This window comes from Microtus ochrogaster (assembly GCF_000317375.1).
Source record: "Microtus ochrogaster isolate Prairie Vole_2 chromosome 6 unlocalized genomic scaffold, MicOch1.0 chr6_random_2, whole genome shotgun sequence".
NCBI lineage: Eukaryota > Metazoa > Chordata > Mammalia > Rodentia > Cricetidae > Microtus > Microtus ochrogaster.
In genome coordinates, this window is record NW_004949095.1 from 2,243,004 (window position 1) to 2,256,469 (window position 13,466).

Consider the following 13,466-nt stretch of genomic DNA (forward strand, 5'->3'; position numbering starts at 1 on the left):
CTATGAATCACGGTTCCTGTCAGCCTCAAGTGGTCCTGGGAGGAAACTGTTTCCAATAGGAAGGCCACTGCTGACTCCCAGCCTCGTCAAACTTTTGAAGACACAGCTGTTGCTGTGTTGAAGACAAGTAATCAGACCTCTGGATAACCTCTCTCAGGCCTCAGGGATCACTGCAGACGACGAGACACCAGGAATGGGAAACCTGGGGGAATGGTGGGGGGAGGTGGAGTGTAGCAACTTCCTCTACATCAAAACTTTCCTGGAGGCTGGGCGGTGGTAGCGCACGCCCTTAATCCCAGCACTCGGGAGGCGGATCTCTGTGAGTTCGAAGCCAGCCTGGTCTAGAAGAGCTAGTTCCAGGACAGGAACCAAAAAAGCTACGGAGAGGGGCTGGAGAGATGGCTCAGAGGTTAAGAGCATTGCCTGCTCTTCTAAAGGTCCTGAGTTCAATTCCCAGCAACCACATGGTGGCTCACAACCATCTGTAATGGGGTCTGGTGCCCTCTTCTGGCCTGCAAGCATACACACAGACAGAATATTGTATACAAAATAAATAAATATTTTTAAAAAAAAGCTACAGAGAAACCCTGTCTTGAAAAATCCAAAAAAAAAAAAAAATTCCTGGAGAGAAATTCATTAAGACTCAAGAAGTGCAGAAAAACAAAATAACAACAACAAAAAGACTCAAGAAGTAAACAAAAATTGCAACGATTGGGAAGTAAAAAACTTGCAAGTCTCAGGGAGTTCCTGAAACTTACAAGATTCACAAGGACACTCCCCAAAGCTACTCCTTGTTTTAAGTCCTTGCATAAGGACTTAGCAGAAAGAAGAGTTTTATTAAACTTTCTACAAGTTTTTCAGAGAGCTCTAGCAGTGTGGCCTTGAGTTGTTACTCAAGCCGAGGTGGGCTTTTTGGTGATGCAGTTGTTTTGGAGTTATCCCTTCTCCTTTAATTCCTCACCGGTAGTCCTCGAAGTAATCCAAAGAAACTCATTGGTTCACCAAACTAGACTTTTGTGAAATAGCTTTTTGGTGTGTTGTTGGAGTCCCATCTAGGATGAGAAGACATTTGCTTTTATCTCCTCAGGAAAAGTCACACAATACAATGATAACACATGAAAAGACACACTCCCTATGAAAAGTAGCAGAGTCTAGTGACTTTTACAAAGTTTACCAAGTTTCAGAAAAGGCTTCTGACTCCTTAGGCTAAGCAGGACTACTACACCAAGTCAGGTCCTAATAGACAGTGGTTGGGTTCAGAGATGGATTAGGTACATCTTGGTTGATACACATAAAAGTATTGAACCTCCAGATTTGAATTTTCATATTCCCCTGAACCCTCTGAGCTCATTTCTGTCCATTAGAAGTCTGAGTCTTAGCTGAGCAGTGGTGGCACATGCCTTTAATCCCTTGCAGGCAGAGACAGGGGGATCTCTGTGAGTTCGAGGTCAGCCTGGTCTGGTCTACAGAGCAAGTTCCAGGACAGGCTCCAAAGCTACAGAGAAATCCTGTCTTCAAAAACCAAGCAAAACAAAACAAATGATAAGCCTTAGTCTTTGTATGATTGAAGATGATACTGTAACCTGCCTTGTGACCTCATGCGCCTCTTGTGAAAACTTCTCCCTGGCCAAAGAGGATCAAGACCCAACATAATCCAACCAGGCCATTGCTGAGTTGGCTAAGACAAGGTCTAGACACTGAAGGAGCTGGCCAGTGTGTACTGGCTTGAACTGAGGAACAGTTATGAGAGTGCTGGAGCAGGGGACGGGACACAAAGTCAGATAAGTGAGAATATCAATACAGCTAGAATTTAACTCATTAACACAACTGCGCATTTTGACAACCTGACTTTGTTCCAATCTGTCTTTTCTGCACTAGTCATACTCCACCTAGGCCAAATTATCCCCTTTTGAGTGTTTTGCCTGCACGTGTGTATGTACATGCAGTATGTATGTTCAGGGCCCACAGGGGTCAGAACAGCATCCGATCCCCTGGAACCGGAGCTGCCATGTGAGTCCCGGGAATTGAACCCTGGACCTCTACAAGAAATCCTTAATAAATAAATAAAATTAAAAAAACAAAACAAAACACAGTGTCCTTCCAAATGAGCAAGAAGGAAGGCAGGTGTTTTCCCAAGGCAGCTCAGCTCAGGAGCTGTGGGGCCCCAGCACAGAGTTCACGGCTAGTGTAAACAGACAATATTCCAACTGGATCAATGGACATTCAGTCTCAAACACCAGGAGCTGGGGTTCCGTTGTTTTCTAAAGCCTTGAGCAGCCTTTAGGAAAACACTCCAAGCTTGCTCACATTGCTGTCGCTGGAAATCCATGCTCACATTAAGGGTTACAGAATTGTTAAACTCCTATCAAGGAGAATTGTGAGTAGCTCTACGGCTAATTTGTCCTTTTGATGTGACCACATCTTGACAAAACGTGAGCAATTGACTTACGATATGAAGGAACACTTACACTGGGATCTGACCCCAGAGTTTTCTCTGGTAATAACCAGGCAGCCCCAGTTATAATTGCTTCCCAGCATAAAAATATGTGTTCTTGGACTGGGGATATGATTCATTTGGTATAGTGCTTGCCTTGCATACACTGAACTGTGGAGTGGTGAAAGCCGGTGATCCCAGCACTTGGGAGGTAGAGGCAGGAGGATCAGAAGTTCAAGATCATCCCTAAGCTTCGTAGAAAGTTGAAGCTAGCCGGGCGGTGGTGGCGCACGCCTTTAATCCCAGCATTTGGGAGGCATAGGCAAGCGGATCTCTGTGAGTTCGAGACCAGCCTGGTCTACAGTGCTAGTTCCAGGACAGGCTCCAAAGCCACAGAGAAAACCTGTCTCGAAAATCCAAAAAAAAAAGAAAGAAAGAAAGTTGAAGCTAGCCTGGCCTTGAAACGTTTCAGGACCTAAGAAACAGTCCGCCTGGGTTCTGGGGTTCCCAAGAAGCAATGGGCGGAGTCAGAGCCAGGGCACCGCCCCTGCGCCTGCCCTCTGCTCCCGCCTGCGCGCGAGCCCGCGCCGCACGCACACCGGCTTGAGCGGTCTCGCGCGGGTAAGGCTTCTAACGGCTGCGGCGCGGACATGGAGTCGGACCCTACGACCTCCGAGCCCGAGGCCGCGATCGGGAGCGTCAGTCCGCCAGCGGAGCAGGCCGACCCAGCCATCCCGGGGGACTTGGCGGCCGCGGTAGCTAAGGGCCTTGCGTCCCCGGTGCGCTCCGTGGTGGCCTCCCCGCGCCCTGTGAAGGGCAAGGCGGCGCGGCGGCGGCTCCAGCTCCCACCGGTCTCTCAGGCCGAGGCTGGCGACGAGGAGCCCGTGTTCGCGGTAGCCGAGGACCAGGAGGAGGCGCAGCCCCTGCCACCCCTCTGCGCATCCCCCATGAGGGGCATGTGGCGCAGCGAGAAGGTGGCTCTGTACTGCGACCAGGTGCTGCAGGGCTCGAAGGTGCGAAGTCGCAGAGGGACAGCCAGCTCTGGGGAGGCCGGGTCCCTCCCACAGCGGGACAAAAACAGGCTCTCGGATTCAAGGGGTACAGAATGGCCACCTTGGCCACCTTAGACCAGACCCTCAGCTCCCGCCCCAGAGGAAATTGTTGGTTAAAATGTCACCTCCTAAGCCTGAGCCTACATCTTACTGTTCACACACCTCGGTGTCCACACACCCTAGTGCCCACACATCTTACTGTTCACACCCAGTTTGTTTGTTTTCCGAGACAGTTGTTCTGTGTACAGTCCTGGCTGCCCAAGAACTCACTCTGTAGACCAGGCTAGCCTCGAACTGCAATTCACCTGCTTCTGCCTCCCAAATGGTGTTAAAGGCCTGTGTCACCACCACCACCTGACAGGAGTTTTTAATCTCATTTTATACTATTAGGTAGCAGTAGCAGTTTGGGCCCGAACATAAAGCTGAGATTACCCTGGAATTCTAAAAATGGGAGCTCATTGGTTAAGAACAGTTGCTGGTCTTGCAGAGGACTCGAGTTTGGATCCCAGAACCGACACGGTACCTCACAGCCATCTTTAACTCCACTTCAAGGAATCCCAGATCCTCTCCTGACCTTCTCAGGCACCAGGCATACACGGTGGTGTGCATACACACATACCTATAAAATAAAATCAAGCCTACGATGTAATGAAAATGATGGCTCCCAGTCCACGAGCCACGATGTAGACAGGTGTTTTGTATGGAAGACACCTGTTAACGCCAAACAGAACAAATAGCATATGTTTTTTAAAAGGGTATAGCAGAATTTGTGTACTCGTTGCAGTGGTTATAAAGATGTAAACATAGTGTAGTGACTCCTGGCTTTGTTTCTTTTATTTATTTATTTATATTTATTTATTTTTAGTTCCTCTTACTCTGTAGCTCTGGTTTCCTAGAATTTGTTAAGTAGACCAGGCTGGCCCAGGACTCACAAAGATCACCTGCCTCCCAGATGGAGGCATATATCTGCAATCCCAGTACTCTGGAAACTGGAGCCTACGAATCAGGAGTTTAAGAGCAGCCTAGGTTACATAGTGAGGTAAGAGTAACAGGAATCAGTGGTAGGGCTTGAATGAAGGACTGAAGGTGAGTCTTGGTCTGATACACACACCCTGCTTTAATCGACACAGGTCCTGCACTCTCAAGAGACAGGAAGGAGAGGGGGAGGGAGGGGAGGGGAGGGAGAGAGGGAGGGAGGGGAGGGGAGGGGAGGGAAGGGAGGGAGCAGTAAAGAACTACAGTGAGGCAGGTATAACACACCCCTGTAAACCCAGCACTTAAGAAGCTGAAGCAAGAGGATTGCCCGGTGTTTGAGGCCAAGTGTGAACTATGCAACATGCTATCTCAAACAAACAAAAGCAACCCCAAAGCATGTCCATGGTGTCGTGCAGTGGAAGATTATGCAGTTGTAAAAGCACGTTTCAAGAACCACAGCCTTGCTTATGCTCTGATTAGGTTAAAAAGCAAACAAGCCCTGGAGGCAGACATGACGGGTGGGTGGGGGTGGGTGGGTGGACAGACACAGATGAAGGAGAGGAGACATAGCTTGAGGCCAACAGTGTGCCTCTGTCAGATTAGAGCCAATTTAAATAGCTGTCTTTGCATTTCCTATTTTCCCCCCTTTTGATTTTTGAGAGTCTCACAAAGTAGTCCTGACTATCTGAAACTCCTAAGTGATACAGTCTAGCTTTCAACTAGTGGTTACCCTCCTGCCTCTGTCTCCTGCATGCTGGGAATCCAGATGTGTTACCGTATCACACGTGGTTTTTTGTGTTTCTCATAATGTTTGCAGATCTTAGAGACAGAAGAAAATTTTAATTTTAAAAGCATCATTACTGTAAAACTCAAACTGCATAAGTGACCTATTTTTTATCAGATATTGAGGATTGGAGGCCAGGTCTGCCAAAAATAAGTGGAAAATATTTATATAAATTTTTCTGTCATTGATTATGGCCTAACTGATTTCATAATAGTTTAGATTACTTGCCCTTTAACTAGCTGACTTTAAATTTAAAAATCAAATGAGCAAATATTTACTGAGTGTTCAACACACTCACTTGTTTTATAAAACAGCGTGCGATTTAAAGTTTTGATTGCTGAATTTTTTGTTCAGTGGTTTTTTTGAGCCAGTCTCATGCAGTCTTGGCTGGCCTTGAACCCCAGTCCTTCTGCATCCACCTCCTACGTGCTGGGATCACAGGCATGACTCCCTGGTGTGTTTTGAATAGGCAATGCCGTTTTTTAAGGTTAAAGCATTCCTACGAGTTTTTGGCCTCTGTTGTGTTCTCAAAGATCACACTCCTCCTGCGCATTGAGTGAATAAACTCCCTAAGACATCGTGTATGCTGAGTGGGTAAATCTCTTCAATTGATTTTTTGTGTTTATGACAGTTTATGAAATATAGTTTTAGTTTTTTAAAAAAATCTATGAATTTTCTAGTTTTTTCACTGTTGAATGTTATATTGGTTATATTTTCAAATAAAAATATTTCTTATATGGAGGTTGGGACAGCTGGTAGAAATCACTTCTCTCCCTCCACCTGTATGTGGGTGCTGGGAATTGCACTTAGATCTCAGGCTTGCTCTGCAAGTGTTCTCCCTCAGCTCTGTCTCTCCAGACTTGCATTTCTCTATATAGCTTTGTCTTCTCTTTTGTTAGGCAGAGGATGCAGATGAAGCTATGAGTAAGTACCTGTCAGAAAAGCTGAGACTGAAGGACAAATGGCTTGGAGTCTGGAAGAGTAACCCCGAGTTATTCTTTGAGAAGTATGAAGAGGCCTCCATCCCTTTTGTTGGCATACTAGTCGAGGTAAATTTTGCTTGCTTTGCTCTTTGAATGAAATTAGCAGCCCATTGTCTGATGAAAATGTGACTTTATTAATCTTGAGCTCTAACACTCATACAGATACTAAGCAGATGAGCATGTGGAAGAAGATGAAGATGAACACTAGCAAACATTTGCTTAGGGCAATTAATAGTGAAATAGGATCTGGTAGCATCGAACAATAATTATTAACCCAATTGCAATTCCCCAAATACAGTAAAATAGCAGAACCGTATTTCTTGCCAGGCATGAAATCCCTGTACTAGGGAGGCAGAGGCAGGAGTTAGGGGCCAGCTTGGTCTACACAGAGAGAGCCAGGACAGTAGGGTGACACAGAGAAACTATCTCAAAACAAACAAACAAAACAACAACAAAGATGTATTTCTTGAAGAATCAGTGTTTGGCTTTCACAAATAGTCTATTACGTCCTTTTATTTATGTGAATTATATGCTTCGGTTCAGATGAGGAAAGAAAATTAGATCAGAGAACTGTTGTCAAACCTTGACCTTTTCAGTAAGACTGACTTCCAGGCCATCACCTGAGCTTCAGATTCGTTAGGACCAGAGGCTGGCACATTTGACTCCCTTAAAGATAATTATCCTATTATTATGTTAATAGAATATTATTCTATTAATTATAATATTAATAGAAATTAATATTAATTAATATTATACTCATTATTGGTGCTCCAAGAGTTTTGTTTGTTTATTTGCTTGGTTTTTCAAGACAGGGTTTCTCTGTGTAGCCCTGGCTGTCCTGGAACTCACTCTGTAGACCAGGCTGGCCTCAAACTCACAGAGATGTCTGCCTCTGCCTGCCGAGTGCTGGGATTAAAAGTGTGCACCACCACCCAGTTTCTTTTTTTACGTTTTTAAAGTTTTGTGTGTGTGTGCACACTCATAAATACATGTATACCACCGTGCATGTATCGAGGTCCAAAGGCAACCTTTAAAAGTCGGTTCTTTCCTTCCATTGTGGGTCCTGGGGCTCAAACCCAGAGAGTTAAGCTCATTGGCAAGCCCCTCAACCCGCTAAGGCATTTTACCAACCTAGATAGATATTTCAAATATGTTGCTGTGGTCACAAGAAAAACCTTGAGACTTATCACATGGGATACTGCTTGAGAGCAGTTAAGATACGTACAGTGTGGAGAGGTGAGTCGCTGACAGCTTTTCAGCCAGTCTCCAGTAATAGAGAGTGGAGGAACGTTAGAGTCTTGGGATAATTAAATTTTCAAAAATACTTCACTGGTTTTGGAGATGATATATATGTATAGTTTAGTTTTTTAAGAATTTCTCTGTGTATCCCTGGCTGTCCTAGAACTCGCTCTGTGGACCAGGCTAGCCTTGAACTCACAGAGATCCACCTGTCTCTGCCTCCCAAAAATGCTGGGATTAAAGACTTATACCACAACAGCCTGGTTAGTTTGGGAGATATTTCTATCTTCAGATTTTGAGCAGTTCTTGCCTGAATCTTTAATGTTGGATAAAGTAAGTGTAAGTGGGCCCCATCATTGACAGTAAAATGTGGGTATGTTTTTTAGTAGTATAATTTGGGACTTTTCGAATCAAGTCTTATGTGGAAATGTCACATTGGTACACAATACACTACTGAAAGAAGGGGTAGGTTCCCCTCCCAGCAAAGCTCATGAGAGCCCCACACTCCAGCAAACTTCCCAGTACTGCTGAGGTGCTGTGGGAATGTGCACTACATGGACAGGGCCCTCCTAATTTATCTATTTGTTTATGTGTGTGTGTTTGCATACATGCACAAGTCAGATAACAACTTGTGAGAGTCGGTTTTGTTCTTCCTCTGTGTGGGTCTCAGGCTTGGGAGAAAGCGTGCTTACGTTCTGAGCATCTCACCAGCCCTGCATTAGCTTCTCAAAAGTCCTCCCGAGGTCTAAGGTTTTACATGAAATACAATATATTCATTATTTAATTAGTCTTTTCTTTCTTGTTTGTTTGTTTGTTTGTTTGTTTTGAGGCAGGGTTTCTCTGTGTAATGGCCCTGACTGTCCTGGAACTTGCTTTGTAGACCAGGCTGGCCTGGAAATCACAGAGATCTGCCTGCTTCTGCTTGCCAAGCTCTGGGATTAAAGGTGTGGGCCACCACTACCTGGCCTGTCTTTTCTTTCTTTCTCTCTCTCTCTCTCTCTCTCTCTCTCTCTCTCTCTCTCTCTCTCTCTCTCTCTCTCTCTCTCTCTCTCTCTCTCTCTTATTTTTTAGACAGTGTCTCACTGTGTAGTCCTGGCTGACCTGGAACTGCAAATATAGCCCAGGCTGCCATTGAACTCATAGAGACCTCATAGAGACCACCTGACCCCTGCCTCCTGAGTGTGGGATTAAAGGTGTGTACTACCATGTCTCTTTCTTATTCTGAAAATATTAATATTGCAAATTATATTACTGTCAGGCACTCTGTGTTGCATGGGCTGTTCAAGGAGAGTCACCCCAGAATGCTAATTTTAGGCTCCCTAGCAGTAGGGAGGAACAGCTTCTGTGACCTGAACAGAAAGCATATTTGTTGATTGTACACAAAGGTCGCATTTGGAGTACACAAGTCCCTTATACCAAAGCCCCTTTGATCTATATGTTCCCTGAAGGAAATCAACACATCCCACAACCTTTAGTCCTTATTGTCTACTGTCTGCAGTACCCGATAATTCAAGACCTCTGAGTGTGCCTGGATAGGCTTGTGACCAAAGCTACACAACAGATGGAAACCTCAGAAAGACAGCTCTATAAATAGAAAACAATCATTGTTCTCTACGATGATTTCTTCAAGGTCTAGGTACCTTCATCAAACACTAATACATTCTACTGTTGCCCCAGATACAGTAAGAAATGACTGTTACATTCTTTTTTTGAATTTTCTATATTTATATTTTTTCTTCTTTTTTATTGATTTTTATTGATCTCTACATTTTTCTCTGACTGTTACATTCTAATGTTTACAATAGATACAATGACTCTACTAGATTCCCACTAAATATTACTTTAGAATATTTTATTTGTGACAGGGTCTTGCCCTATTGCTCTAGCCTGTCTTAAACTCAATATACAAATTCAATATATATTGATATAATTATATCAATTATACTGGTGCTCCTGCCTCTGGTTTCTGAGTGATGGAATTCCAGATACACAGGGCACACACAAACACACCCAGATACTTTAGACACCTCTAGGAGCTGCTAACCCCCTTTTAAATAAAGACAAGGTGAGGTGGTCGTGGCGGCACACACCTTTAATGCCAGCACTTGGGAGGAAGAGGCAAGCAGATCTCAATGAGTTTGGGGTTAATCTGTTCTGCAAACCAAGTTCTAGGTCAGGTAGGACAGTTAGGCAGAGAAACCCTCTCTCAAAAAACCAAAAATAAACAAATAAACAAGCAAAGACAAGTTTCCATTCAGTAGCCCAGGATGGCTAGGAACTCACTATGTAGCAAGACAAGTCTCATATTTATAGCAATCCTCCTGCCTCAGCTCTCAAATTCTGGGATTATAGATATGAACCATCAAGCTTAGCATGCCAATGTCCCATAAGTGCTAATGTCCTCTATACATCAGAGGGACGGGTGAAATGGGAAAACAAAGAAAAGGTAGAATCACATATGGACTGAGTCTAGTTGTTCAGAACGTGGCAGTTGACCAAGTGAGACTCCTGGACCTTGTGACCTCAGGCTGGACAGTTGTCTGCTGCTGCTGTTTAGTCTTCCTGAAGTCAAGTCTCAGCAGTGCGGCATGGTGTATTTTGTTCTGCAGTCACAAGAATTTATTCCTATGGACCCCAAACTGTCATTCTTCCTAGAAACCTGTTATGGGTGTGTGTGTGAAGGGGAGCACATGCACACTAGGGACTGTGCCCCAGAGAGTTACAAGTTTTAGGCGAACACTGTACTACTGAGTTACACCTCAATTCTCTTATTTTTGTTTTTTTTTTTTTTTTTTTGGTTTTTCGAGACAGGGTTTCTCTGTGGTTTTGGAGCCTGTCCTGGAACTAGCTCTTGTAGACCAGGCTGGTCTCGAACTCACAGAGATCCGCCTGCCTCTGCCTCCCGAGTGCTGGGATTAAAGGCGTGCGCCACCACTGCCCGGCTTATTTTTGTATTTTTGCCACAACAAATGACCACAAGGTTGTATATTAAGTGTGTTAAATTACAGATCTCGTAGCTCAGTAGATCAGAAGCGTGTGTCTCGTGTGTTAAATTACAGATCTCATAGCTCTGTAGATCAAAAGTGTGTGCTTCGTGCCTAACAAAGCTGACAGTGAAGCGTAGGCTGAACTGCTGACTTTTCTGGAAGCAGGGTTGGGGGGTGGGGATCTGTTTCTGTGCCTTTTCTTTTTTCTTTTTTGTTTTTTTGTTTTTTTGTTTTTCGAGGCAGGGTTTCTATGTGGTTTTGGAGCCTGTCCTGGAACTAGCTCTTGTAGACCAGGCTGGTCTCTAACTCACAGAGATCTGCCTGCCTCTGCCTCCCAAGTGCTGGGATTAAAGGCGTGCGCCACCACCGCCCGGCTTCTGTGCCTTTTCTGACTTCATTGTATGGCATCCGCATTATCTGGCTTGTGGCATTTCCCTTCATCCTCAAGTTGAACAAGAAATATCTTTCTGACATTGCATCATCATGGACCTCTTCAGGCTGGAGAGGTTGCTCCTCTCTTAAGGGACTCGTGGGACAGGCATGACCTAGCTAGGCCATCCAGAATAACCTTCCTTTCTGTCCTCCAGTGTAATCTGTCTGCAAGGCCAGTTTTGATATGATGGCAAATTCACAGGTTCCAAAATCAGGGCCTGAGCATCTGTAGGGGACATTGTTTTACCCACCAAGGTTGGACATTGAACAAAAGAACTTGGAAAAACAGTACTTGTGTTTCTTCCAGAGGACCCACATCAGACAGCTCATAATTGCTTCTCACTCCAGCTTTAGAGGAATCCAGCATTCCCATGGGCACCTGTGCTCACATGTACATCCCCATACACATAATTTAAAGCATAAAAAGACTTTATCTTTCAAGGTGGTGATGGCTTGAATGGAAATAAATGCCCCTGTGGGTTCATGTGTTTGAACACTTGGGTCCCCAGTTGGTGGCACGGTTTGGGGGAGGTTATGGAAGATCTCTGTATGTGCTTTGGGGGCTGAGAGCCTCATGCCAGGTCCAGTTCACTCAGCTTCCTGCATGTGGTTGGAACTGTGGTTTCTTAGCTTTCTCATCCAGTGCCATGTTGCCTCACCTCTCCCACCTTTATGGACTCGCCCTCGAAAACTGGAAAGCCAACTAAACTCTCCCTTCTCTAAGTTGCCTTGGCCATGGTGTTTTATCACAGCAGCAAGCAGGAGCTAATACAGATGCTCACTGTAACATTCAGGAAATTTGAAAATTGAGGAGCTGGCAAGATGGCTCACAGGTCAAGGCAGCTGCTGTGCAAACCTCATCGCCTGAGTTCAAGCTTGAGAACCCAAGTAAAGCTGGAAGGGGAGACCCAACTCCACAAAGTCATGAAGCTAAATTTATTCAGCCCAAGGACTTCTTAATGTCCTTTTGGTGTTTGAATGGCCTTTCTTTTACAAACAATATAATGTAAACAATATTTCTTAAACATACCTTTGTGGCAAAATAACAATTTTTTGTTGTTTTTTTGTTTGTATGTTTGTTTTTGAGACAGGGTTTCTCTGTGTTGCTTTGGAGCCTGTCCTGGAACTAGCTCTGTAGACCAGGCTGGCCTCGAACTCACAAAGATCCACCTGCCTCTAAAGGCTTGTTCCACCACCGCCCGGCAAGAAAAAAATTTAATATTGTTCCATGGAATCCAAAAGCCTAGTAACTCAAAATTAGAAAACTCATAAATAATGTGGGAGGAAAGTGGGCCTGGTGGTGCAAACTTTAATCCCAGCACCCAAGAGGAAGATCCAGGGGAATCTCTGTGAGTTCAAGGCCAGCCAGGGCCACATAGTGAGACCCTGTCTCAAAAACTAAAAACAGACAAAAAATGCAGAAGGACACATGTCTTAGGGTTTCTTTTGCTGTGGTGAAACACCTTGACCAATAGCAACTTGGGAAGGAAAGGGTTTATCAGGCTCACACTTCCATATCACAGTTAATTACCAAAGGAAGTCAGGACAGGAACTCAAGCAGGGTAGGAACTAGGGGCAGGAGCTGATGCAGAGGCCATGAAGGGATGCTACTTACTGGCTTGCTCCTCATGACTTATTCAGCCTGCTGTATTATAGAATCCTGGACCACCAGCCCAAGGGTGGCACCACCTACAATGGACTGGGCCCTTCCCTAACAATCCCTAATTAAGAAAATGCCTTCACAGGCTTGCCTGCGGCCCGATATTATGAACGCTTTTTCTCAATTGAGGCTCCCTCCTCAGATGACTCTAGCTTGTATTAAATTGATATAAAACAAGCCGGTGGGGTTCTTGTTCAGTTAAGACATCCGAGCTGGGGCGTTGGTGCGAATTGTCTTTTCCTGTGTAAACATGGTGCGGACCAAAGCAAACAACATCCCGGGAGCCTACAGAAAAGTGGTGGCTTCTCGAGCCCCCAGGAAGGTGCTTGGCTCCTCCACCTTTGTCACCAATTCTCATCGCGTTCGCCGAGAAAAGCTGAAAATAAGTATGCAGGAGGGAATCCAGTTTGTTGCGTCCAACTCCCAAGTGGCAAAAGGCATTGGAGAATTCTTCAGGCTGTCTCCTAAAGATCCTGAAAAAGAGAAGCAGGTTCCTGAGGAAGCAGGATGCAGTGGCTTAGGGGCATCAAAAAGAAAAGCATGTCCTTTGCCACCTGATCACCCGGATGACGAAAATGAATAGAACTTACTCATCTGAATAATGTCTTCAGTTTACTTAGGTATTCTGGGATGTAAATTTGGGTAGATGTGTTTGTTTATTGGACTTGTTGACTGCACATTCATGTAGCCATTCAAAACAATTGGCTGTAAAAAGGAAGGATTTTTATAATTTGTAAATTATAATTGCATACTCGAATTTATAATGTAATAAGATGCTTCTTTTACCTGTTAAGTTTCTTGCTAAAATCAACATTGCATGATGTTCTAATTACTAATCTACTGTCTTTGAGATTTGCTTAGATCTTTTTTTTTAATATTTATTTATTTGTTATGTATACAATATTCTGTCTGTGTGTATG

The 13,466-nt window shown here is 44.5% G+C and overlaps 1 protein-coding gene and 1 pseudogene across 1 annotated transcript in view; both read left to right on the plus strand.

The window, feature by feature from the left end:
- Positions 1 to 3,084: 3,084 nt before the first annotated feature.
- Shcbp1l (SHC binding and spindle associated 1 like) overlaps positions 3,085 to 13,466 on the plus strand; it is a 28,898-nt gene continuing 18,516 nt past the window's right edge. The window contains exons 1-2 of the mRNA XM_026787579.1: positions 3,085 to 3,447; positions 6,145 to 6,294. Coding sequence (XP_026643380.1) covers positions 3,085 to 3,447; positions 6,145 to 6,294 — 513 coding nt within the window. The remainder of the gene's footprint in view (positions 3,448 to 6,144; positions 6,295 to 13,466) is intronic.
- Positions 12,797 to 13,129, plus strand: LOC101987718 (annotated as a pseudogene).